General features: G+C 38.9%; 1 protein-coding gene across 10 annotated transcripts in view; it reads left to right on the forward strand.

Annotated features, from left to right (window-relative positions):
• Positions 1–24,971, forward strand: part of LDB2 (LIM domain binding 2) — a 213,565-nt gene that overhangs the window by 141,288 nt on the left and 47,306 nt on the right. For all 10 annotated transcript variants that reach the window (XM_039698927.1, XM_039698926.1, XM_039698928.1 and 7 more), the window contains one exon: positions 19,762–19,934. In XM_039698927.1, the coding sequence (XP_039554861.1) occupies positions 19,762–19,934 (173 nt within the window). The remainder of the gene's footprint in view (positions 1–19,761; positions 19,935–24,971) is intronic.

The following is a 24,971-nucleotide window of genomic DNA, read 5'->3' on the forward strand; positions in this document are numbered from 1 at the left end:
CATGGATTGAGGGTGGGGGAGGGGAAATGTCTTAGTATGTCTTAATAGGGCACTTTAAATCACAAGAGTTGCTATTAAGAGAAAGGAGAAGAAAATTCTTAAGGAGGTGAGCATCTTGGATTTGCCTGGCTCACATTGCTGCAGAGTACTTGTCTTGTTTGAAAAATATTTTAGTATTTCAATTACAGAACCCTCTGGGCTCTTTGCAGAGCTCAGTATCCACTGCTTTACCATTGCAGAGTCTGCAGGAGATTGTGCATATGTTCTGCAAAGAATCAATTCTTCCAGTGTAAACATCCTCTTTGCAGAAAGTTGAAACAGAAAAAAAATGCATTACACTGACATGTTGCTAAGCAGCATGTCAAGAGCCATCTATACCTTTTGTATTAGTGCACTTCCCTTCCTCACACCTTCATCACACAAGCTGTTATGGTACTTATATACCCATAATATGGAGAGAAATTATATAAAAGCTAGTTTTTCCTCATTTCTTCTCTATTTCCCTTTTTTAAAGATCCAGTATTAAAGAGAGGTCCTTGGTGGGTCTAATCTGGTTGAGACATTACTAGTTTCAGGTCAGTCCAGGGCTTTAGGCATTTTTGGTGTAGATGATTAATTCATTAGTTGATGGGCATCCTGTTGTGAAGCCTTTTGGGTCTGGGTTACTTCCAGAAATAAAATGAAAATCTTGCCAGAAGGGAGAATATTAACCTTAGAAATAAACTGGCCTCTCTAGACCATGAGGAGGTTAGCAGTATTCTGCTGGAATGGTTTAGAACTACAAAATGGTGACTTGCCAGAAATAAAGCGGTAATTAGAAAGCATTAGCAAGTAGAAATTTTGAGATGGTGTGCACTGACCCCTAATTTATGTTGTTTGCCGTATCTTTTATTCACTGGAGTAGGGGTAGGTTCTTCCTAGCAAGTTTTCATGCATAAAGCATTACAGTCTCCCTCTTGCCCTCCCAGAAACATTTGTGTGAGTAGTTTCAGTGACATGTATGTGTAGAGTGCATTAAAGACTTTTTGATAATTGATTACAATTTTTACAAGGATGTATTTGATGGTGGTGACATTCCATGATTTTAAAAACATTTATTTACTGTGAAACTATTACTGAGTACTTTCAGGACACACTGTCTTCCTGATAACAAATCTCTTCTGAAATGAAAAAGAGCTTTCCTTAATTTAAAATTTCAGTGTCGAGATTATTTTTCATTATTACAGCTATTTAATAATCTCTTCCAAGTCCTTTCATATTTTCAAGGTCAAGAATTTTTAAAAGGACTTATGGGACCCAAATTTCTTTTTGCTTCTATCAGACCAACTGTGATGAGGTAATGGTGTTCTGCAAGTTGGCATTGGAACAACAAATTATACATCAGCGAGGGCTCATGTCTTTTTCCCTATGTGCCCTGTGACTATATGACTAATAAAATGCCTATTTTTATTGTGTGTGGTCCAGCTTCAGAATAATAATCATCCTTGAAGATTAAATGAATGAAAAATCAATTTAGCAATCAAATATTTCAGCCATAGTGGGTGGCTGAGTTAAGAAGGTATTATAAGCAGAGTATAATTTGTTCAGACATATAGGCAGTTGTTGGATTTCTTATTCAGCCATCAATTACTGCAAAATGGTTAGCTGAAATTACAATTAAATAATGGTTGCAAACCACACTGTTAGAGCACAGTCACACATGGAAACAACTGTAGTTATTTTAGAAGTGACCATCGCTGCTGTTTTTTACTGCTCTTCCTCTGGAGGTCACAGACATCAGAAAGGGGCTTCTGTCATGCCCTGCCTTGCTGAGGCAGCTTCAGCCACCACCAAGCCCTGGTTTGGGCAGGAGCCTTCGCAAGCCCTTGTGGTGTCTCCTGGGCTTGTAGCTCCCAGCAGGGTGACAGCAAGCAGCCAAGGCTGGTCACGTCCTGCCCTCCTCCCACTCTGCCTCAGGGGGGTTTGCCTGTGACCCTGGGGTTTGCTCATGTGAAGAAGTCATCCTTAACCCCTTTCAGGATGATAATGTCGTCTCTCATGCCTGTATGCAAAGAGGGATTACCTGAATTATATGTGTTTGCCCAGTGCTACTGTGACTGCTCCTGGGACGTTGTTGCTCTAAGTACTACAGTAACTTTTATTGTCCTACAATTGTGCTTCTGTCCAACTGTGCCAAGCTTAGGAACTAGGCTGTAACAGTAGTATTTTCAGGGAAAATATTTTAGGCTTTCTGTTTCAATTCCCCACATGTTCAGTACCCATCTTTATGAAATGAGTGAAAATAATTAATTGCTTCTTGATTAAGTAATTGCCCCCCAGTTTAGTGCATGCCATAGGACATTATAGAGGACGTGAGAGAGGCTTTGAAATTTGCTCTGAAGATTTCCAAGGGAAAATTATGATAAATTAAAAGAATTTGGACCTCCTCATGAGTTTGTGATTCCATTTCAGGACTCAACTTTTCAAGGAAAACCAGTGACTTAATAATCCAAGCCAAGTAATTCCTTTTTATTCATGGTACAAGGGGTTTTAGTACTTGCTATCTGTCTCATAGAGCATTATGTGCTCGCTTACATATTGGGTGGAAAGGTTGTTCTGTGCAGGCTTATCTGTTGAAATATTTCTAGATATCCTGTTTTAAAGCATTTGCTAGTAGCCATATGTATGCAATACATCATGAACAAATGCCAAAAAAATCCTATAAAAACTTATTTTGTGTCGTGAAAGAGGATGTAAGTTCAGATGTGCTCCAGTGCTGCACCACGGATGTGTCTTTTTAGCAGTTTTACATGTAGGCGTTTGCTATTAGGTGTTTGCTATTGTTAAAAGTGACAGCTACAACCCCCTCTTTAGGTGAGCCTTTTAAAAATAAGTGTAATCTACATATGGTTTGCATATTTTAATTTGTAATTTGCATATGTTAATTGACAGTCATTGCAGCAGCAAATGGTATTGCATGTAGCCAGCCTAAGTTGTAAGAGTTACAGGAAAGTTTGTGCAAAGGCTCAGGAAAGACTGAGCTACCACTGATTGTCCCCAGTGATGCTGAGGATGGGGAGGGCTCTGTACTACACACTTCAAAAGTGTAAAGAATAAACACAGTGGTTGATCTCCTGGTTTTAAAACACATCTTGCAACTTTGGAAGGGAATTATTCCCTGCTGTCAGTGCCTTCTATGGCAGTAAACTTCGTGCCAGATCATATAGAAAATTGCTCTTAAAATGAGCCTACTTTTCTAGAACTTCTGGGGCAAAAGAAGATCCTAATTTTACCAGTTAGATAACATATGAAGCAGCTATCTCTTGTACCCATGCAGAGGAGTCAGGAAGCAGAACTATGGTGCAGAGTGAACCACATGAACTCACCACTTTGCAGCATTGAAAACACAAGATTCATTTCTGCAGATCACCCATGTGTTTTGCAAGAACAAGACAGATCAACATATTGAAAAACAACTATTGGAGGAGACATCAAAGTTTTTGCTCAAAAAGGTGTTAGATAGGAAATGACATAGTAGCGAGTAACTACTTTAATGATATTTAGGTTGCTGAATATTGCAACAGTTGACCTGCATTGGAATAATCTTGTAACAGGAGTCCCCTGGGATTCTTCTGCTCTGTAGCAGACACACTGGCATCAGTTTATGTATTTTCTAGGCCACTACATTTCAAATAAGAGCAGTTTCATATTACTACTGCCAGTGCTGCATTCTGAAAAAATAGTGAAAAAGACAACAAGAAAACCTGTACAATTTTCCATCACAGTGTGACACCATTGTAATATCAATAGTATGGATCATCCATCTTGCAGTAGTGTTTTCCTGTGGTTAGCAAACAAGTGGCCAGTGACTCTTCCCTTCAGCATATCTAATGTCACCAGCAGTACAGTTCTTATTTCATTTAATAAAGACAAGGTAGAAATTCCTGGTAAATCTAAGAGAATGATTCATAGACAGGCAGGTAGTTGGAAGAATCCCCTATAATTGTCATCTCACAGTGCCCTTTAAGAAACATCCCTTGGCAGTCACAGTCTTGAGAGTAGTTTGCAAATGCAGCAGGGGAACTTCTGCATTTGCCTAGGGGTGTCACCCCAATGTACCACAGTCAGTACAGGCAGCATGGTGTATGGAAAGGAGATTATTATTCAACATCAGTTGACTAGTTATATAAAGGATTTTTTATTTAAAAAAAAATTACTGTAGAATATATAAAAATATTCTTAATTTCTGGAATCACTGGGGAGACAAAAAAGACACCCACAACATAGATACTATAAAGTTTTTTCTATGACACTGGAGTGTAAACATAGACATTTCTATGAAGAAAAAGAAAAAAAAAAGAATTTTTCTTGATTTCTGATCCTATTTGGGTTAAAATTTACTCCTTATAAAGCAAACGCCACTTCTTCTTGACACTGTTAAGAGTGTCATTCCTCAAGTGTAACTTGTAACTGATGCAGTAAACAAAAATGTTGTTTTGTTAATACTACCATTTGCTCTTAAATCTTCTCACAGTTGCATGAAAACCTGTGTTTTGAAATTCAACCATCCCCATCACCTTTCTTATGATTTTGAAGGTTTAGGTGCATTTATCACTACTCAGAATATACAGAGCACAAATAACTTAAAAAACAAATTCCTCAATGAAATGCTTTGGGTGAGCCTATGAGTGACTTCCATGTGAGTACCCCTTTGAAGGACATTGAATGGAGCAGACAGCTTACAACATGGGAGAGTAAAATGTGAATGGGATGACATACAAGTGATGAAACTCAAGGGGAAAAAAGCAGGTGGAAATAGAAGAGGAGGAGAAAAAGTTCAGCTTCCCTAGGCAGCATCCCCACGCAGAGCAAAGGCTTCCTGTGAAGTTGCTCTTTGGGGGTGTAGCCTGCCATCTGCCTTGGAAGTGGTGGATTTTTAGGAGACATTAAAGGTGACAAAAGTCATTCAGAGCCACTGTTTGTGACTGTGCTGCACACCACCTCATGGGAATAGCTCTGGGAAATCAGACTCATGCTGCTTTGCTGACAAAATGTGTGTGTGGTTGGAAGCTCCTGTTCCACCCTGGTAGGATACTGCATGAGTGTGTAGGCATAGATGATTATCCTGGAGAAATTCAGCATTACTTTGCTAAATGTGTACTGCTCCTGAAGTGGGCACATTATGGACACAAATCTTGTGCTGTAAGAGAGGGTTGGTATTTTCTCCTTTCAGAAATGTGGGGCCCTGTACCCTGTGCCAGTGTCAGGGCAGTGACAGGGGAGACTCAGCTGTGTGGTGTGGTAAAACCAACCCACCCCTGAATCTTGTCTGCATCTGTGTGACATGCACTGTGGAACATTGTGCAGTCAGTGTGAGCACCTCCTGGGTACAAAGCCTGGGGAGGAGAGGTTTTATATCACATTGGTTGCTGTGAATTGTTTTCTATGTTGTCTTGCATACATTCAAATATTTAATGGGTTATTTCTAAGTTCAAAGCCATAGCTCAGCCCATCAAAGTAATTTCAGTCTCTTTCAGTGGTGAGCAAAATTGCCATCCCTATTTAAGGCCCACTTGCCTCTGAGGTTCTTGCAAAAGCAGGAAACAACAAGAATTTCAGGCTCAACAGCCTGAAAGAATAAACTTCCTCACATGATTTTTAGCACTTCCTAACTCTAACCAGATGTGAGGTATGTAAGAGCAGCCTTTTAATTTATAATTGTAGTTGTTCTGATTCTAGGAACAGGAGGATAGGAGTGATGTGGTTAAAGTACTGTATGAAATACAAGACTGCTGATCCAAAAAAATTTTAAATGTCATGTTCAGTCCAAGGCTTGTGCTGAGGTCTGGGAACAACTCCTATTTATCTAAATTGCTTTATGCTTCACTGTGGGCAATTTTCCCTCCATTTCTTTTTTTTTTTTTTTATTTCTGTAGCAAAATGACATTTTAGTTTTGAATTAATCCACAATTTTGCTGGAAAAATATATGCAAGCTTCACTTTGTATTAGAAAGCAGCTGCAGAGTAGAGCCCATGTTTTCAGGTTGTGCTCAGCATGCCTTGTTGACATAATCCAGAAGCGTGGGGAGCAGAAACAGTGCAGCCACCAGGCCTGCATCAGAGTACAGCACTGCTCCTCTGCCCTCACCTCTCAGCTGACTAACTTCACATAAATTAAATTTTCTTTAATTCTCCTCATCATTATGCAAACAAAATTTCTGCTGTTTGAGTGGAGATCCATGAGAGGCCAATGTTTGTGAATAATGTCTGAAATAAGATCAGTATTAATGGGGGGGGAAGGGAGTAATTTGAACATATTTATATATTAGTGTATTAATGCAGTGAAGAAAGGTTGACTTTAGGCAAAGATGTTTTTCTGTGGTGAAAAACCAACTTAGTAGGATTGTTCTTTTCTATTACTCTTCTCTGTAATGGATGCTCACAACAGAACAATTTTGGACTGGTGTTTTCTGCATTTTATTCCAGCACCTTTTATATTCGTCATATAATAAAAGTATGAATTGGTTTCTACCCAGCTTAGTCTTACATGGTGGTAGGATTTTTAAACAAATAAGTCAGCTCTATTCACTGCAGTAACTGGCACACAAATCTGTTTCCAGATCCTGAGATGAGTTTGCAATGCTGAAGTTAAAAAAACATATTCTTGGTTGTGAGATATGTACAAATTATTTGAAAGTCAGGGAGATATTTCAAATACATATGAATACAGTAGTATATTTTCATGCTCACACTGCAAGGTAGAGTGTCTTATTTTTTTTATGCTGAGTCCTCTTTGACTTAATGAGTTTGAAGTATACCAAATTAAATTAGTTTTCCCACATTAAGTGCTTTCTGTATGCTTTTAAAATTTGGTAGATTTTGAAAAAAATAATTTAATTTTTCAAAGAAGCACTTTGAATTGCATGGTCATATACATATTAAGATATAAGAACATCAAGTTATTTATCTGGGATCATTCTCTTGGATTTCAACAGGGGTTCTTATTGGGAGACTTGTGCTGTAACCCTGTCAAGCACTGCTGTTGTATAAAAGTTGTTGCTAAACCTTTAGAAAAGAGCTTCCCACTTTGAATTTCTCTCAGAGTTCTGCAGGAAAACATGTTCCAAGAGAATTTTTTATATGCTTTCAGCCTAAAATATTAAAGCCTGGATATATTTTACTGTAATGAAATTAAGAGGTTTTAGGGTGGCACCTGGAGCGTGGTGCTCCCTGTGCTGTCACTGTACTTGGATGTCAACAGCGGTCAGTAGCTCTGACTTTCGTGTTTATCTGTATGCAACTATCACTTCTGTGGCTTTCCACCTATTTATTTTTGGAAGTAGGTGTGATGGATCAGGGAAAGGATTGTGTTTTTACCTTTTTTCCTTAGGTTTCTAGTTTGTCAGTTGTTAAGCAATGATGTTGGACTGGGTGAGCATTTGGGTTCATCCTGTGTGGGGTTGTTGTGTTTTTTGGTCAGACTGTCTCTGAAATTGTCCAAACAGTGGCAGTTCAAGACTGTCATGGAAACTGTATCTTACCTATGGTAGTTCCAGAAATCACAGTGAGTCATTGTAGAAAAACTGTTCCAAGAAGATAATATGATTCTCTAAGAAATGTGAAAAAATGTATCATACAGCTAAAAGGTGGTTGTTTCAACTTCAGCACAGCTTTTTGTAGTACTTATTATTGACATTACCTTTTTCAAGTTAAGAGGATTTTGCATTACTTGCATAAAACTTTATTAAAAACTATGTATAATGTGTGTTCTGACTGAAGCTTATAAACCTGCTACATTGCTTGCCCTTTTCTGAAATGGCTTCTTTATTATTTCATGTTATTTTGTCAGACATCTGATTTGTATAAGTGAACACAGGGCACTTACCTTCATTTTAAGGGTAATAAACAAGACACACTTTTAAAACCAACAAAACATTTTTAAATAATAGACTATTTTTCTAATTATCTTGTCCGCTGTGTTCAATACCATTTTTACTTTCTCTGCAGTTAGCTTCCATGAGCTTGAAAGAGAAAGAGAGTGGGAAAGCAAGCTTTGCTGCTGAAAAAAAAAAAATCAAAGCCAACCTCCAACAGCTTTTTGAAAAAGAGTGTTCTGGTTGTTATAAAACATGTATATAACCGACAGCTGATATTATCCACTGGTGAGATATTGTTCATACATCTACAGCATAACATTACCAGAAAAATCATGCTGGTTATCAATCCACATGTGCTCAATGCAGTTTGAGGATTTTGAGAATGCCATGTATACCTTTTATCATGCTACTGTAACCCCTCACCTCCCACCAGTTCTCCAGACACACTCCCCACTATGTTATCTCCCCTTTGATGCACATATCAACCCATTTCACCTCTGATATTTTTCACCTGAATGTGGACCATGCTGTGATGCTTGACTGACAGTGGTTGAGCACGAAGTCCTGTGTTGGGGGAAAGGATGTCTTTTTCCTTCACAAGGCCAGCCTGTGGGTTTCAGTCTTGCCAGGAAAAGAATTCTTGCAGTATTGAGGGGGTCAGCTGTGCCTGGGGGGCAAATGCCTGTATGAGCTTGTTTTCCCCACACACACCAAGCTGACCAGGTGCTGCGTGGCCATTTTCATGTCTCAGAGCCCAAACCAATATATGCTCCTTCTTCCCAGGAAGGGCTTCCTCAGACATGATGCTGAGCTGTGCAAACATGCAGCTTTGGAGTGGCTCGATATTTGTGTCTGCCTACAATATGCTGTACAGAAACACCCATAGCTATGTTTGCACTGTACCAGCCACAGTGAAGGAGTAGCTTTGACTACTTAAACTAGCTGCCATAAGTACTGGTATTGCTGTCTCTCAGTAGAAAGGAAGCTTGTGGAGAGCTGCAGAAAGCGTCCAAGAAGAAAAGTAAATTCTGTTGGAGCTAAACCCTCTGAGGTCCCAGCAGCCTGTGCTTGTCCTCAGACTTCACATCACGAATGGTATCCTCAGGCTTTTCATTGGGCATGGTGGTGATGACATGAGGTGCTATTCTGGCAGATACAAACTGGACTGAAACCAAAAATAGAATTTGTCATAGTTGCAGCTAATTGAAGGTGCCTGATGTTGCTGATTTTGCCTGGATGAAAATCAAGAACTTCAGAAGTGGAAAAGTCCTCCACTACACATGGTACTCTGTCTCAGTCACTCACAGCTTCTCTTCCAACATTTCTAAGGGTGAAAGTGCATTTTTCAGATCGGTACTTTCTCAGTTGTTTAGTCTTCCCTTATATAGACTGCACATGTTTAACAGTATTTCTAGAATACATGTAAGACATTTTTTCCTGCCTCAGCTTCCCATCTCAGTGTGGCTCAGAGGAGAGACTGGACATGAGAAAGTGATAGAATTATATTTGTAGACGTCTGTCTCCAGGAAAATTTGACTCCAGAAAATATAGCACAACAGATTTCTATGTGCTTTTGTAGCAATAATTGGAATATTTATACAATTTGGGGGTAGGAAGGGGAAAGGGAAGGGAGATTCCCAGTATAACAACCAAGTTCTTAGCAAGTGGTAATTGGTGTGGTTCTAGTGAATTGCCTAATTTTCACTGAACTGTTGGATTTAGACCAATAAAAGATTAATCAAGTAAATGGCTGTGAAATATGTGGGTTGGTCACTTAAGCCACCACCAGCATGAACACACCACAGAAAGGCAGACACCTTTTTCTGCAGCACCCAAGCTTTGGTTCTGAGGTTTCTGTCTAGGTTCTGGTTCAGACCAGCTTGGGTACCTGCCTAAAAGGATTGTGGCAGTATGTGAGTGTATGGCCAATATCACTTTATCTTAGCATCATTTTGCTTATGTTTTTACATAATTCTTTTTTTTTGTCATGCCATGTTTAGCATTCTGCTAGGTCAGATGAAGTCAGGGGTCAGGGGTGTGCTTGATTTAATACGACTGGATGATTTCCCTGGTTTTTGTCCCTTCCTTTTGGTGTCCTGTCATTTGAAATTTATGGTTTTGCCTTTATTTCTTGAGACAACTTTTCTGGGTATCATTTTCTCTGCTGTGTTGGTCCTTTATGCTGGTACAGATTGCATTTGTTCATCTAAAATGCCTGTCCTGCACAATTTCCATCATTTTTACAGTCTTACATTTTGTCATTTTCTGCTTGAGTTTGGTTGTGGTTTGTTATGTTTTGACAGTGGTTTGTCATGCAGCTGTGAATAACCTCTTTGGTTTGCTTTTAAAACTTTCTTCTTTGCAGTTGTTGAACAAAGTTAACTGAACTAGTCTTTCTTCAAACTGGATGATTAGCACAGACAGAAGTGTGAGTGGCTGTATACTGCAAGCAGGCAAACCATTTGTTCTGGCTTTATTTGCATTCAGAGTGTAGAATTTTTATGCAAACACAAATACTCTCTTTTCTAAATTTTCATCATGGGAATGGTGGTTTTGATTTATAAGACATGGAAGCTTTATATTTCAAACTGGAGCTTCCTCATCCGAGGTATATCTTTTTGTCTGTGGAACAAGAACATGGGTAAGCCACCCATTTCTCACCTCCAGCCTAAAAAAACCAGCTTGGACTGTGTGCTTCCTGATAAATCTGCCTACCATGACAAGTTCTGAATTTTTTAATGTTGCGTAAGGGTCTGGCCCACTCTGTACTACTAGAAATCTAATTTATTTGTTTAAACAATAAATTGTATGGGCTCTGAGTTTTCATTTTAGGATCGAGTAGCAGGCTCCCTAAGTTATTAGTGTTGTCAATGGATACAGAGGAAAAAAATTAGAGCTTTAAGCTGATACAGAATGGTGCAGGGCTGATGCTCTGCTGTTTGTGTTTCAGCTTGAGACACTGGTTATGAGACCTGCAGGAAAAGAGCCGAGAGCTGAAGTTGACTGTGAGCCAGCAATGTGCCACTGCAGCAAAGAAATCAACAGCCACCTGGGCTGCATGAGGCAGAGTTTGAGGGAGGTGGTGGAGGTGATCTTTCCCTCAGCACTGGAGAGACAGATCTGGTGTAGGATAGTCAGTTTGGACTCACCATTCAGAAGCAAGACATGGATATACTGGAGGGAGTCCAGAAACGAGACGTGAATGTGATTAAGGGCTTGGAGGATTTGCAATGTGAGAAGTGGCTGGGAGAGTTGAGACTCTGCAGCCTGGAGAAGCCTATAATGTGTATAAATATATGATGGTAACAGAGTAAAGAATATAGAACCAGACTTTTCAGTATTGTGTAGTGTAATGCAAGAGGCAATGAGTACAAGGTGCAACACAGAAAATCCAATTTAAACACAACAAAAACTGTTTTCTTTCAAAGGTGGTCAAACTCTTGCACAAGTTACGCAGAAAAGTTGTGAAGGCTTCATCTTTGGAGGTACTAAAAACCCAATTGGATACAGCTCTAGACAAGCAACTTCTCTAAGTGGAGGGTGGGATGATTTCCAGAGGTGCTCTCCAAGTCCAGGTGCTATCCTGTGAAAGGGGTCTTGGACTCTGCTGCTTGCTCTCTGCATTCCCTGGTCTAGATTCTCTTAGCCTGAGGCTGCAATACCCGAGATCTGATGAATGAATTTTGTACTGAGCAGTTCTTTAAAGACTCATGGTCAGCTATCAGTGTAATAAGAAAAGGGAGGAGATCTTGTTGTAGGCTGGCTGAACCTTAATTAAAAATTACTTTCATGCAATTTGGCTTTGTGCTGAGACATATAGGGGATTTTATAGTTCTTTTCTCAATGTTTTTACCAAAATGAATCATAGTGAAATATTGTCTCCAGAGGAATGGAGGATTTAAGACTGAGTTGCAGATTATGTGTCTATTGAGAATAAGGGTCATAAGGTGCAGGGAGTAAAGCTGAGGTCTCATTGTCATAGTTTCTGTTACTTGCTCTTGACTCAAGTGTGTTTTAGAGGATTGAAGTGCTGGTTACACTCTTTTGAGAAAAGGAAATACACTGTCAAGTGAATCAAATTTTACACGCAAATCCTCACCAGGGTAAAATGTTGTTAGAAAACACTGGAAAAAGGGCACAGTCAGATCTAACACAATGATTGAATTACACAGCCTAGAAGGAATTGGAAAGCAAAAATCTATACATTTGCAACTTTATAAGCTTTAATATTTTAGGTTATAGCCTTTAACTGTAGGCAATGTTGTTGATATAAAATAAATAAGATACTGCAGATAGATACTGTGAAAGTGAAATGGATCTAAACAAAACCTTTGGGTTCTGGTTATGGGCAATTCACTCAGTAACAATACTGAATCCATGTTACATGTCCCACTTTGTAATTTTGACACAAAATAGAGAACAAAGGCAAATTGGTTAGAAACATTAGATTTCTAAAATACCCAGAAAGTGCTGTGTTGATAATTAAAAGTAAAAACATAATTTTAAGTACATGGGGAGAATATATATGTAATATGCTACTTTTACTCCTCAAAAGGTGTGCTTTTGCAATATGGAGGTAGTATTTCCACTCTCTTCCAAAATTCATGGTGTTTGAAATTTATGTGTGTAGATTATGCGGATGTTTTTGGAATGTGCAAATACAATGTAGCATATTACTAGTATAATATTATTAAAAGTACACTAGTATACTCTAAAATAGTATTATCCTTATCCAATTACTATTGTACAGATTTTATATCATACTTTTTCTTAATATTTAATTAGTATAAATAACTAGAAATTTCTATGCATGGAAATTAATTATACATTCTAATTTTTATTCTAAAAGTAGTCTACATGATAGAAGCCCAATCTTACACACTAGATAGGGATTAAAAAAGGACAGGTCTGTGTGTGCCAGATTCTGCCTTGGATCCATGTGGGTGGATTAATCAACATGGCCCACATGTCTCCGAGACAGAATTTGGACTTATTAGACTGTCTTTTCACTGCCTTCCGTGCCACACTATCAAATCTGACAGTAGCTTTTCCTAGGAATTGACAGATCTGTGTTGTTTGGGTCTGAATGCACTCAGCAGACAAGGTGTTACAGAGGTGGAGGAGCAGTCCCATGAGCATCCTGCCTTGCAGCTCTTCCAGAGATTTGCTGTTGTCCAGCTTCAGAGATGGATCCCTCCCTGCCCATCCCAGCCAGATGGACTGTGTCTGGAAGAGAGCACAGCTGATGTGCTCTTTCACTGGGACAATTTTGGGCAAGTAGAAGTATAGGCAGAGCAACAGCAGTGATACCACTATGTAACTCCATGAAGTTTTGCTCTGTGTGTACTGATTTGTTTACTTCAGTTACACAAACATATGTAAATGAACATGCCAAGCCCTGGCCCACGCAGATGTTAGTTAGCTGTGCTCACAGATGTCAATTAACAATAACAGAAAGCTCGTGCTCTCTCTTGCAGTGCCCAGAAAGGTTCATTTGCAATCAATGGGCTGTTGTCTCCTGGCTTCCCTAGTCCCTGCATCTGGCTGAGGAGAGTTAGTTACATCTCCATTTAATTACTGAGATCCAACTGTGATAATCTCTCAAGCAAGAGACTCTCATAGTCTGCCTAGAGCTTTATGGGACAGCTCAACATTTTGTGTTGGGAGCCAAAAAAAACCCCACAGCCCCAACCAGCAGAGTTCCTCAAGCCCAGCTATAGAATGTTGATGAGATAATCAGCTGCAGGCTGCACCAGAGCTTCCAGAGCTCCTTTGAGCTATAGGCAGAGGGTGTTTTTTTCATTCTGTTGCTGATTCTGTGGAACTTTTAAGTGCTTTTTATCTTTTATATTTTTTTAGGTTTATTTGTTTCTGTTTTATTACTTATTTTATAACCTAGCTTTAATTAAAGACAGAGGACTTGACAGGATTCAAGCTGCAAAAAAACAGCCTGAAAGCAATAAAACCAATATTTTTACTTCACTGATTAACACTTCCATTGTTCTTTGCTGAACCAACTTGGCAGTTATTTTACATGGCATATATGCTAAATCCAAATGTCTGGTCCTGAGAGCTTCTACTGTAAAAGCAGGACATGAGCAGTTCATTGAGCAGGGAGGGGTTTGCTACCAAGCCCTGCTTCTGCAAAGAGGCTGTGACCCTTCATTCTGTAGAGGGGCCGTTGAGATTTTGACAGCCTATCTTTGGCACACAAAGGGAGGAAATGTTCTTCTACTATTCCTATCCCACAAATAATACCAGTTTCCTGTGAACTAGAAAAACATGTTTACTTTCTAATTTACTCAAATCTTCCTTGGGGGGTAAAACCCCAACCATTCAACAGTACCATCACCACCACACTGTGTGGTGGTACCAAAATTATATTGTAAACTATTTTTTTAAACTATGGCTGTCTACCCATAGCTCATTTAAGGCTTGGAAAAACCCTGAACTTCACAAGTTATGGATAATCCCATCTGGAGATCGTTGGACTTTTTGGCTTGGTTTGGGATGGAAAAATATTTCTAGAGTTAAACATATTCCTAACAGAACTAAGTGGTTTATGCTCAGGCAAACATATCTAAAAGGGAAAATAAACTAAAGAAACAGGGTGAGAGAAGGACATCCTAATCATCATTGTTGCATGGCCAGGCCAAAAAGCAGGAGTGTGACCTCAGTGCATCCCTCCTTGAGAGGCAGGCCTTGAGCTGTTTAATGTCAGATGGTTTCATTCTATTCTTTAGAATTCCCCATGTGTGATACTTGAGGAATTATATATAATATAACTGTTACTGACCTATAAAGCTTCTTGCCTATGTTCATAGATTGAATTAATTGATTTCTGGACCACTCATATTTGGGGGAGGGTGTTACAAATCTATCTTACTTCAACTCTAAAATTGCTTTTTTGTCTGATTCATGGAAAAGTTACATGAAATCACATTTAGCCAATCTGCCACAGTAAAACATAAGTTAATGTTACATCATGCCAGTGGATGACAGAATTCTTTTTTTGTACAAAATATTCATTTCTGATATGCCTTTCTTATAGACATTTGCATACAAAAAACTATTTCTTGTTGCTAAATCCAGCTGATCTTTGTCACTTTGCTTTGCTATCTGGGCAACTGCAAGCAAAATCAAAAAAGATTAAGTGGCAGTGCCCACTTCTCATAAGAACTCCTCCTTAGCTAGGGAGGAATGCTGCCCAGGACAAAATGATAATTTAAAGCAGCATTCCAGTGATCTGAAATTAATGCCTGAATGCTGAGGAGCAGGTGATTTTTACTTCTAGTATATACAATATCTTGCAATGTGGGATGTCACATTTCACACTATTAAATGGCCTTTTCTGGGTAATGAGACATAAAAGCCTGTTATTATTTGTATAGATGAAGGTATTCTTTTTCTGTTACAAAAATACTGCATGTTTGTCCTAAAATGTTTAAAAATCTGTATGCTTTGGAGTAGGGTTTTGTCACCTTTTTGGTATGGGTATCCCTTTGTCCTCTTTGTGGAAGTCTGACTGAATTTAACAGATTTCTACATATTTTGGGGGAAAGAAAGGCACCCATTCTCAGGTATTCAGTGCAGGCTTTACTAGAGTTTGACAGCTGCAATTTCCAAGGTCCCCCTTCCCAGGAACAGAGCTCAGTGGGGCATCCACATGCCAACTACACAAAGTAACTTGATATTTTGCAGGTCAGGGCTATGTGGAATCATGGTCATTTCCATTACAAAACCCACAGGGCAGGCTCAGCCAGTGGTGCAACAAGAGCAGGAAACCCTTCTACACTGCTGGCAGATGTGCCTGGGATTCAGGTGGTCTTACAGAGGAAGGAACTTGACCTGAATGTAGAGGAAAGAAAAGGGAAGAGGATGGAGAGAAAAAGAAGGGTAAAAATGGGGACCAGATGCCATTGATACGATAGAGAAGAGAGAAGTAGTAACTAGGAGAAGATGGAGGATGATTGAGTAAGGGAGGGTTGGGAGTCAATGAGAAAAATACAGGGAATGGGGATATGTTTGGTTGGGTAAGGGTACACAAAGGAAAGAGGTCTTCTTGACTGGTCTCTGACTGATGAGAAGCTGAAGGAAGCCAGGAAAGATGGGATTAATTTGGAGAAAGAATCTGCTGTTACAAGGAGACAGAGTGGGAAAACATGCAGAGAGAGAATGTGGTGAGGGTAACCCACAAAATCAAAATCCAGAAGGAGTGCTTAGGCTGCTAAGGCAGGGAGGCTGGGAAAAGCAGCTGTGGAAGCCTGGCTGGATAGGAAGGGCACTGAAAAAGTGTGTGTGAAGTTGGCATTTTGGGCAGTGTGGAGGAAAATGAGGAAACTGAGACTAAATAACTAGGCCTTCTTAAATAAGAAGAGTGAAAAAATCATGAAGATTTAGGGTAGGTTATCGAGTTTCCTTGAGCCAAAGAAAAAGAGGCATCATTTGAGGAGCAGGAGAAGACAAGGAGATACTGGGAGTTGAACAGTGAGCCTGGAAAATAAGCAACCAACCATAAGCTGAGAAAACACAGAACTGGACCATGGGGGTGGGTGAGGAAAAAGACTGGAGAAAGAATGAAGCCCTGTCATTGAGAAAGGAAATTACAAGAACTTCTCCATACTCAAACTGTTTCTGCAAATGCTCAGCTCAGATCTCCTTTAGCTAAGATCTGTATGGTAGCTCTGCAGGCTCCATGTGATGCTCCTTAGGGAAGAGTGGTGTGGTAGGGAGGAGCCCTACAAAACCATGCACAGACACACAATCTTCCACGTATATTCTGTGGACTAAAAGCCAAGCTCTAAAAAAGGAAGGAATCCCAATAAAGCACATAAAGCTTCATTCAGCAATTGAATGTGCTATAGAATATACTTTCCATTATTGCTGTGACTGACATGGGAATTGCAAACCCAAGGCCAGGCTGGCCTACAGCTTGCTCTGTGCTCTGCAAGGGGTGAGTTCATTTCACTGGCATAAGGATGTCTGGACCACATCCTGAAGTGGCCACAAGTATCCAGTTGTTCCATAGTTCTGCCTTCACATCTTAGAAAGTATTCTGCTCTCTCTAGCAGAAGATACATGGTGCTGCTGAAATCTTGTTGACATGTACAGTGGCAGGCACAGGTGGAGAGTGTGCATCCACATGTGAGTGCATCCATCTACTGCAAGTAGGGAAAGAAAAGCACCATTGCAATGTTCCCATTCTTTTTCTCAGGAAAGGATTGTATGTATGCATGCAGCAGAGCAGGGAGTGCACACACATCTGTGCTTGCATACACATCTACACAATTATGTCTTGGAAGAGAAAAATTCAAGGAATTGTCCTTTGCACTAAAAAGTGCACAAAGTTTGGGATGATCTCTAGGCCTCATAAAAGTTATTCCACAGCTCTTTGTTCTTGGAAATTCTATTTCCTGCACAAAAACCTTTGTTACTGCTGTAGAGTTTCATGTTCATCCTAGAAATGAAATGATCATTTTAAGCCATTGAGTGCTTCAGGAAAAGAACCAAAACCTTGAACATGCTTCAGTGTTTTGTGGCAAAGCTGAGGAGAGGTCTGCTCATTAACACAGGTTTCCATTACTGTTTCTTCTGGAGCTGAATATTTACCTATAAACATATACACTGGATATTTGCATCAGTTATTTTCAGTTCTGCAGACTGACAGGGTCTGCATGTGCATCTGTCATGGAAAATGAGGTTCCATGGAGCACATCCTTGTGTGCACCTCTATTCCTTTTCATCCTTTTGGTCTCCCACTTTGTTCTCAACAGTAGCATATCCCTGGCAAGCATAGATAACACTTACCAGGAAATAACTTTTATTAAAAATGCTTACTATTAATAAGAATAAATTATTTAATGTATTTCTAGCTTCATTTAATGTGTTATAGCTGTAAACACAGGGCAAAAAGCAACACCACATGACCATGCTACTTTGGGAACAGTCTATAAACTGCAGTTAAATAGTTTCAAGATATTTATGCAGTGCATAAGTCACATGAATAGAGGTTTATCACAATCAGTAGGAATGCTGGATTTTCATATCACCCATTTGCTGCTTAAGATGATTAGCAGGAAATTTAATTTGCACTAATTAGCCTTAGGGGAGCAAGAAATTAACTTGATGGGTAAATTTCACTTTTTACTATATACCACACCAACATGAAGAAATTTGAGTTAAACCATGAATTAAATCCTATGCTAATATGCTGGACTTCAATTTTTCTAAATTAAATTAAAAGACTGCAAAACTTATTGCATGCATGGTTACTGGGTGGGGTTTTTTAGGATCTACAATTGTACAACAGTCTTTCAATGTATCCACTGAATTGTCAGATACTTCCAGAGTGTGGTATATTATTGTACATTAAAGTATATTGATATGTGGTATTACAGCAAAAGCTTTTACAAGTCCTAATTTTCTCCATTTGCATATTTTCATTACACAATATGCATTATGACTGCCTATTCAATATTTCACATTGCAATGCACAGAACAAAAACAGTATTCACAGAACTACTGTGAAAATTTCCTATTTTTTAATTTGCAACACCCATTTGCAAATGCATTTTTAGGTTCAGGAGCCTTTGTTCATATGCTGGCAAAATTTCTATGAAAATAGTTTTTTTAGAAATCACTCTCAAAAGTATACAGCAAATGAGGGAGGCATGAGTCACCACATAGTCCTAATAGAAAAATTAGAATTAGGAACTAATAAACTCTAATCTTGCCTGTGGATGGTGACTTTTCTACCTCATTCTTCCAAGAGACCATTTAGATTGCTTGGTTTTTCCCTGTAAAATGAAAGCAATTTTTATGTATCCACCACTCAAAATTACTGTGGATTGATTAATGCTTGCAAAGCAATGAGTCATTTGGTATGGAAGTATCCATCTATTATAAACTGAAATGTTCTCATACCAGGCTTGTGGTTACATTCAAATTTATCTGTAAAGAAGGAGATGGAAAGCATCAGTTGCATATGAGATAATTGCCTTTGATGTCAGTGCTGCTGCTAGTTTGTGCATCTGAAGCACACTCAGAAGCTCAGTCTCACTACGTTTTTGGAATTAGACCTTGCAAAACTTACCTAAAACTACTACTGAAGTGAGAGATGTGACTTCAGTGAGTTTTGCCTGACTAAATAATTCTGAATTGGGTACCTTCAGTCCATAGTTTGGGGTTTAAGTAGTGCATGTAAGGGAGTTCAGGTGTCTGTTCAGGCTTTTGAGCCCATGACATAAATATCGGTTTAAAGAGAGATCTCAGGTAGATCTGTGGGTAGTCATACATAACATTCTAGTTTTCCATTCTCAGGTCCTCCTTCAATCCCCAGTACTCTGATTTCTCAGTAGCAGCCCTCCTGTTGAATCAAGAGTGCATGTGCATCTGTGTGTGCACATGTATGGGTGGCTAAATATAAATATACACATGCCCACACACAAAAAACCATATATGTGTACACAAGCCCCTTATATAAAAGTGCTTTGCTTTTTTGGGTATAGAAGTATATTTCTGTCAATACTCACCACTTGTATTTATACACTTATGGGTAATATTCAGCTTTCAGTAGTAATTGACATCATGTGGGTTTTTGTGTAATAATTACTTCGGGACAAAAAAACCTTGCAGATGGTTTCAAGAGTGACTCTAACTTGCCATCAATGTAAAAAGATTAAATATGATGAGCCCACTCCCACTCAATGGAGTCAGCCATTTTCATTGATTTCAGTGGGAGCAGGCACAACTTTGTCTCTACAAAAGGGAGAGAACACGTATTATATACATTAAATGAAAGTTTGATTTTATTGCTCTTAAAATTATTCATGTGCTGTTAGCAAATGGTTTGAGATTTTTATAACCTAGAGCATTTGCTGAATTCTGCTTTGTATTTTCCTCACAGCAATTGGAAGAACCCTCATTCCTCGTTATTTTAGCACTGTCTTTGAAGGAGGTGTAACAGACCTGTATTACATTCTCAAGCACTCAAAAGAATCATACCACAACTCATCCATCACAGTGGACTGTGATCAATGCACCATGGTCACTCAGCATGGAAAACCCATGTTTACCAAGGTAACAGGGAAGACTCAATAAAGCATGTGTTGGTTTTTGGTTTTCTTTTCCAGTGTGTATAAGGGTGAAGAATATTGGCTGTTGAATTTTTCTGGTAGACTGAGATTATTTCTAATATTGAAAACCCTTGGAGCCATTTAATTACTGTTTTCTATATTCATTATGTGACTGGAAGATTCTGTGGGTATCTCCTGTAATTCTCCCAGAAAGATTGCAAGAGAAGCAATGCCAGGTTGCCAGAACTATCAGTTTTATGGGAATTAAATTCAGCCTGCCCATCTCTTTTTCTCTGGGTTTGATTTTAAAGCAACAATGAGATTTCACATTGCTGGTACCTACCATTTGGGATGCTATGCATTACATTTGATACTTACCTAGTACAAGGGCTATAAATCTCTAGGGAAATACTGGTTTAATACAGTAGGATGCCAGTCCAGAAGGCAGTGAAGTCAATGGAAGGAGCAAATTGAAACATGTTCCAGATAAAACAGTTAGTGAATATTCAATATTTGTAATTGATAGTGAATTATCTTCATGCATGGGGCACATCCAGTCCTGTAATTAAAATGGATACCATATATGTATATAAAAAAGCAGTACCAAAAGGGTGAAAAATAAAAATTAAAACAAAATTTTTCTCATATTTAAAAAAAAAAATCAGTAAAGTTGTTTCAAAGTGGATAAGTTTTAATACATTAACAGTAAATAATGATAACAGGAAATATTGATTTTCCAACTTGTACCATCTTTAACTTTTTCTTAAAGAAAAGAACAAAGGGAGAAGGGGCAGCAGGAGAAGGTAGCTAATCTGTGTTGCCCTTGAATTGCAGGACCATGGAGTTTTTAATTTTAAGTCCCTGGCTACTGGCAGCATCATGACCAGGGTTACATGGCTTATGCTGCTTAGCTTGTATGTGAGTCCCATCTCCTTGCAGGTCATGCTCTGCCACCTCCCCTGGGTGGGGCTCAGAGGGAGAAGAAGCTGCTGGTGTGTGGTGCCCTGGTGAGCCAGGACGTGTGAGCCCATCCAGCCCCTGTGGCTTACACAGGCACAGACAGAGAAGAGACCAGATATTCCTACTGGCACCTCTTTGTACCTCACTGCTCGTGAGGAGCTGTGAGTCCCGGCCAGGTGCAGGAGATGTGCCAAGTTACACAGTAGCTGCTTCACTGCTGAGCTCCCTACAGTGATTTCTGTCTTTCCCCTTTGTGTTAGCTTTAATGCAATAGCAAATAAAAGGGGGTTATTGGTTTTTGGTTTTTTAACCAGTGAATACATAATGCTTTTCTCAATTCAGATTATTTTACTTATCGTGGCAGCACATGACAGTGTTGTTATTTAGGGAAGGAAGTTAGCAGTGTGGACTGGGCTGGGTGCCCCCTCGTGTGACAGGGCCACAGTTGCCTCCCGTGGCACTGTCCTGTTGTGTGCACTGGGTCTCTGTCTGCTGCAGTGTCCCTGGCAGTGCACAGCTTGCCTCAGCCTTCACATTTCTCTGGCAGATTCCAATATAAACCTGTGTTCTGCTAGAAGAGTTCAGGTGGGAATGTGATTTGGATTCTAGGAGAAAAATTAGGAACATTTAATGCCTGCCTGTTTAAAATACAACTTTTTAGTAAGAGCAAATCTGAAACAAAACACAGTAGTTGGTGGAATAGGGTAGAAGAAATAATACTCTCTCAGAAATAAGTTAGAGCTGAATGTTGTCTCATCTGTGCTCATTTAACTTTAGCAGAGATACCAAGGGCACAGATCTTGTACCCAAAGGTAAATTCCTACTCTCAGAGCATCAGTGATGGAACAAAGCAGACTTCCCATAAAAGCACCACTGCAATGGGCTGTGTAGCTCCTTGGATCATATCTGAATTTGACCCTCTGAAACTATCGTGGAGGGGAGGAGTTAATGCAAAAATACAAGCTGTTTCAGTTTCACAAGTAAATTCCATGCTGTAAATTCACTAACTTCTAATACAACAGCCTAAACCACTTTTCATTATGTATTGAATCAAGAATCCGCAGAATCAAGAATCAAATGTATTTTATTCATTTCAACATTTTGCTAGTTAGAACAACACACTGCATGCAGCAGTATTGGATGAATATATAAAATGGCATTTCCAATTCTTTTGAAACAGATATGGCCAGAACATGCCTAGCAGTAAGAATATGTATAATCCAGCTTGTCTTTAGAGGCTAAAAGGTCCTTGTAAAATGTCACACACTGAAAATTTGTTTTATCAAGATATAAATAAATAGTATAAAAAATTTATAATAGTTCAATGGCATAAACAAAATGTTGTAAAATACTGAAGCCAAGACCACTGTTTTTTACCTGGGAGATGCTCCACTTTTTTCTTCAGGCAGATGAAAGTTTTAGGAGTCCTCTTAAGTCCCTGTTTTCACTGTGTTTACTCCAACTCTGGCACTCCCACTTTATGTGTAGGCAAATTGTTTTTCTACAGTGATCAATTATTATGTTTCCCAGTGGAATGGCAGGGGTGGGCATTGCCTTCACCACCAAAGCAGTGAGTGCCCCATGTGCTCACTACTCACGTCCTTCTCCCAGGAGTGCAGCCATCAGCTGGATTTTATTGGTTAAGCCCTAAAAAAATCAGTGAATCTAATCTTTACTAATAATATCAGGCATTGTCCAGATTTGTGTAAGCTTTAAAAGGTTTCTTTTAAAGCAACAATTCATGTTTGAGAAGTGGTAGTTAATAAAGGGGGAACACTTCTAAAGCTGCCAAATGTTAGGAGAATGAGATTGTGAGCAAGAAGGCACAGGACCGAAGTTGGTTTTCACAGGCACCAGCAGTTGAAATTCCTACAATTAATAAGTGCAGTGAAGGGGTTAAAAAGCTATTGGTTAGTTTGAGAAATGTTCTTTTTTAGTTTTTTCCTGGCCTAGTCTAGAGCAACCACGTGATACACTGAATGCCTGCCAGCCTCTTTCTTGTTGATCCTCCGGAGACCATCTGTGCTGGGGGCATTGATTAGAGTGTGTCTGCTGGGATTACATCTTTTCTGTTGCCATGCCAACTAATCAGCTGATTTTGGTTACCACAGAAACAAAATGTCAGAGCTCACAGTACGGTAACATGAATTCAGCACAACAGAAAATGTTTTCTTAATTGGAGACCCTTTTGATTTTTTGGATTCTATGTAAAAGGCAGCTTTCAGGAAAAAAATAGCCCTTTTAAAATAAGAACTGTGCCAATTTTATTGATTAAAAGCAATGTGTAAAATTCTACTTTACATAAGGAAATTAAATTCCTTTATAAGATGTATAAATTTTTACCACTGTAATATGAAGAATGTGTTTTTCTATTAAAATTTGTTAATGCCAGTGCCTAAAATCTGCTAAGAGCTTTGGTGGTGTGAGCTTAACAAAAGAAACATTTGAGAGGCCACTGGTGTTATTATGAAAAAAAATTGTTTTAAACCTGAAATATTTTCACATTAACTGATCAGTAACCAGGATCTTTGGCCTCAGCACAGCACCAATAATACAAAATATTTTCCTTCTATGAATCTTTATGTGTGTGCATGTGTACTGTGTAATTTCTCATCCTGGTGCAGGTGATGTGAAAATCAAAAGTGAAACATAAGGCACATTAAATATCTGAAGGCATCACTAAGGTGTGTTGGAAAGGGCAGATGAGAACCTGTTGCAAGGTTTTCCTTCACAGGTCTACAGGAATTTGTCTATATAGTATGCCTGTTAAAATTACCTATGTGTTTTAGCAGAAACAATAAGGAGGAAAAATTGTAAGGACATTAAGTGAACTGTTAACCAGAAAAGCCACACATTGACCAAGTGAGAGCTGGCCAAGTCTGAGTTGCAGCTTTTAAAAAGGCTCAGCACACTCAGCTGAATCTGGGATGGTTATTTTTCAATCAAATACTAGCTGTATTAAAATTAAGGTTGCAGAAGCCCTCTCTTTTGAAAGCCCTTACACCCTGTTTCCACAGTATCTCTGTACCCTGCATTTACAAATTTACTATAAGCAGGGATTGTAAGTCTAAATCTACAATTAAAAAAAATCAACAGTGGTAGTTAATTCTCAAATCAGACATAATTTTCAATACTCCAGAGTATCCTCAGTCAAGATACCATACTGGGCTTGTGTTTTTCACCTCAAAGAAGATCACAACCATGTACCTTTTCCACAAAAATTGTGGAGGGTTATTTAAAAGTGCCCAGTAATTTGTTTTATTTTTCATTTATAGGTAGTACCCACTTGTTGCATTTATTCCTCCTATATTTTCTGTCCTTTCTTAGACAAGATTCCTCACAAAGCTGTGTGAGCCACTTTCTGTGGAGGTAGCTCCATTGTCTGGCTCTCCTCTGCTCCCCTCACTCTCAAACCTGTGAGCAGTGCAGCTCATAGAGCCCCATGGCAGGCACCCACCTGGCTTTCCTTGCAAGGGGGGATTAATAAAATTAGATAAGAGGAAAAATTATAAAAAATTTTAAAACCTCAAAAAATTTTGCCACAAAAAACAAACCCAACAAAAGAAAATGCTTGGGAAAAAAGTGTTATGAAAAAAGTTATGAAAAATTATTTTAAAAACCCCAGGTTTGGCCACAGTCATTCAGGGTGCTGCCTACTCCAGCTGGAGAGAGAAAGGTTTATATGCCAAGGTTTGGTAAGTCCAAAACAGGTTGGGAATGACTGGTTCAGCAGCTTGCCATCAAGTGCACTCAGTTGCACCACAGTCACCTCCACTGCAAGGTTCAGTCATTAATTAGCAGTAGCAAACCGTGAGGAAAAGAGAATTGATGCAATAAATAAGATTTAGCACACAATATTCTATGTTTGTAAAATGCTATAAAATCTATAGCATTATAAGTTACTGTTTCTGAGGTAAGGCCTATGAAGTAATTTTCCCACATTCGTTTTTTCTCCCCAAGAGGATGAAAAACAATTAATCTAGCAGAGATGAACAATAGAATACTGCTCTGATATTTTTGAATGTTGTTTAATCGATGATACAATAGCAATGAAAACAAAATTCCTGGGAATTTATTTCAT

This window comes from Passer montanus, unplaced genomic scaffold, assembly GCF_014805655.1.
Source record: "Passer montanus isolate IOZ18808 unplaced genomic scaffold, ASM1480565v1 scaffold13, whole genome shotgun sequence".
NCBI lineage: Eukaryota > Metazoa > Chordata > Aves > Passeriformes > Passeridae > Passer > Passer montanus.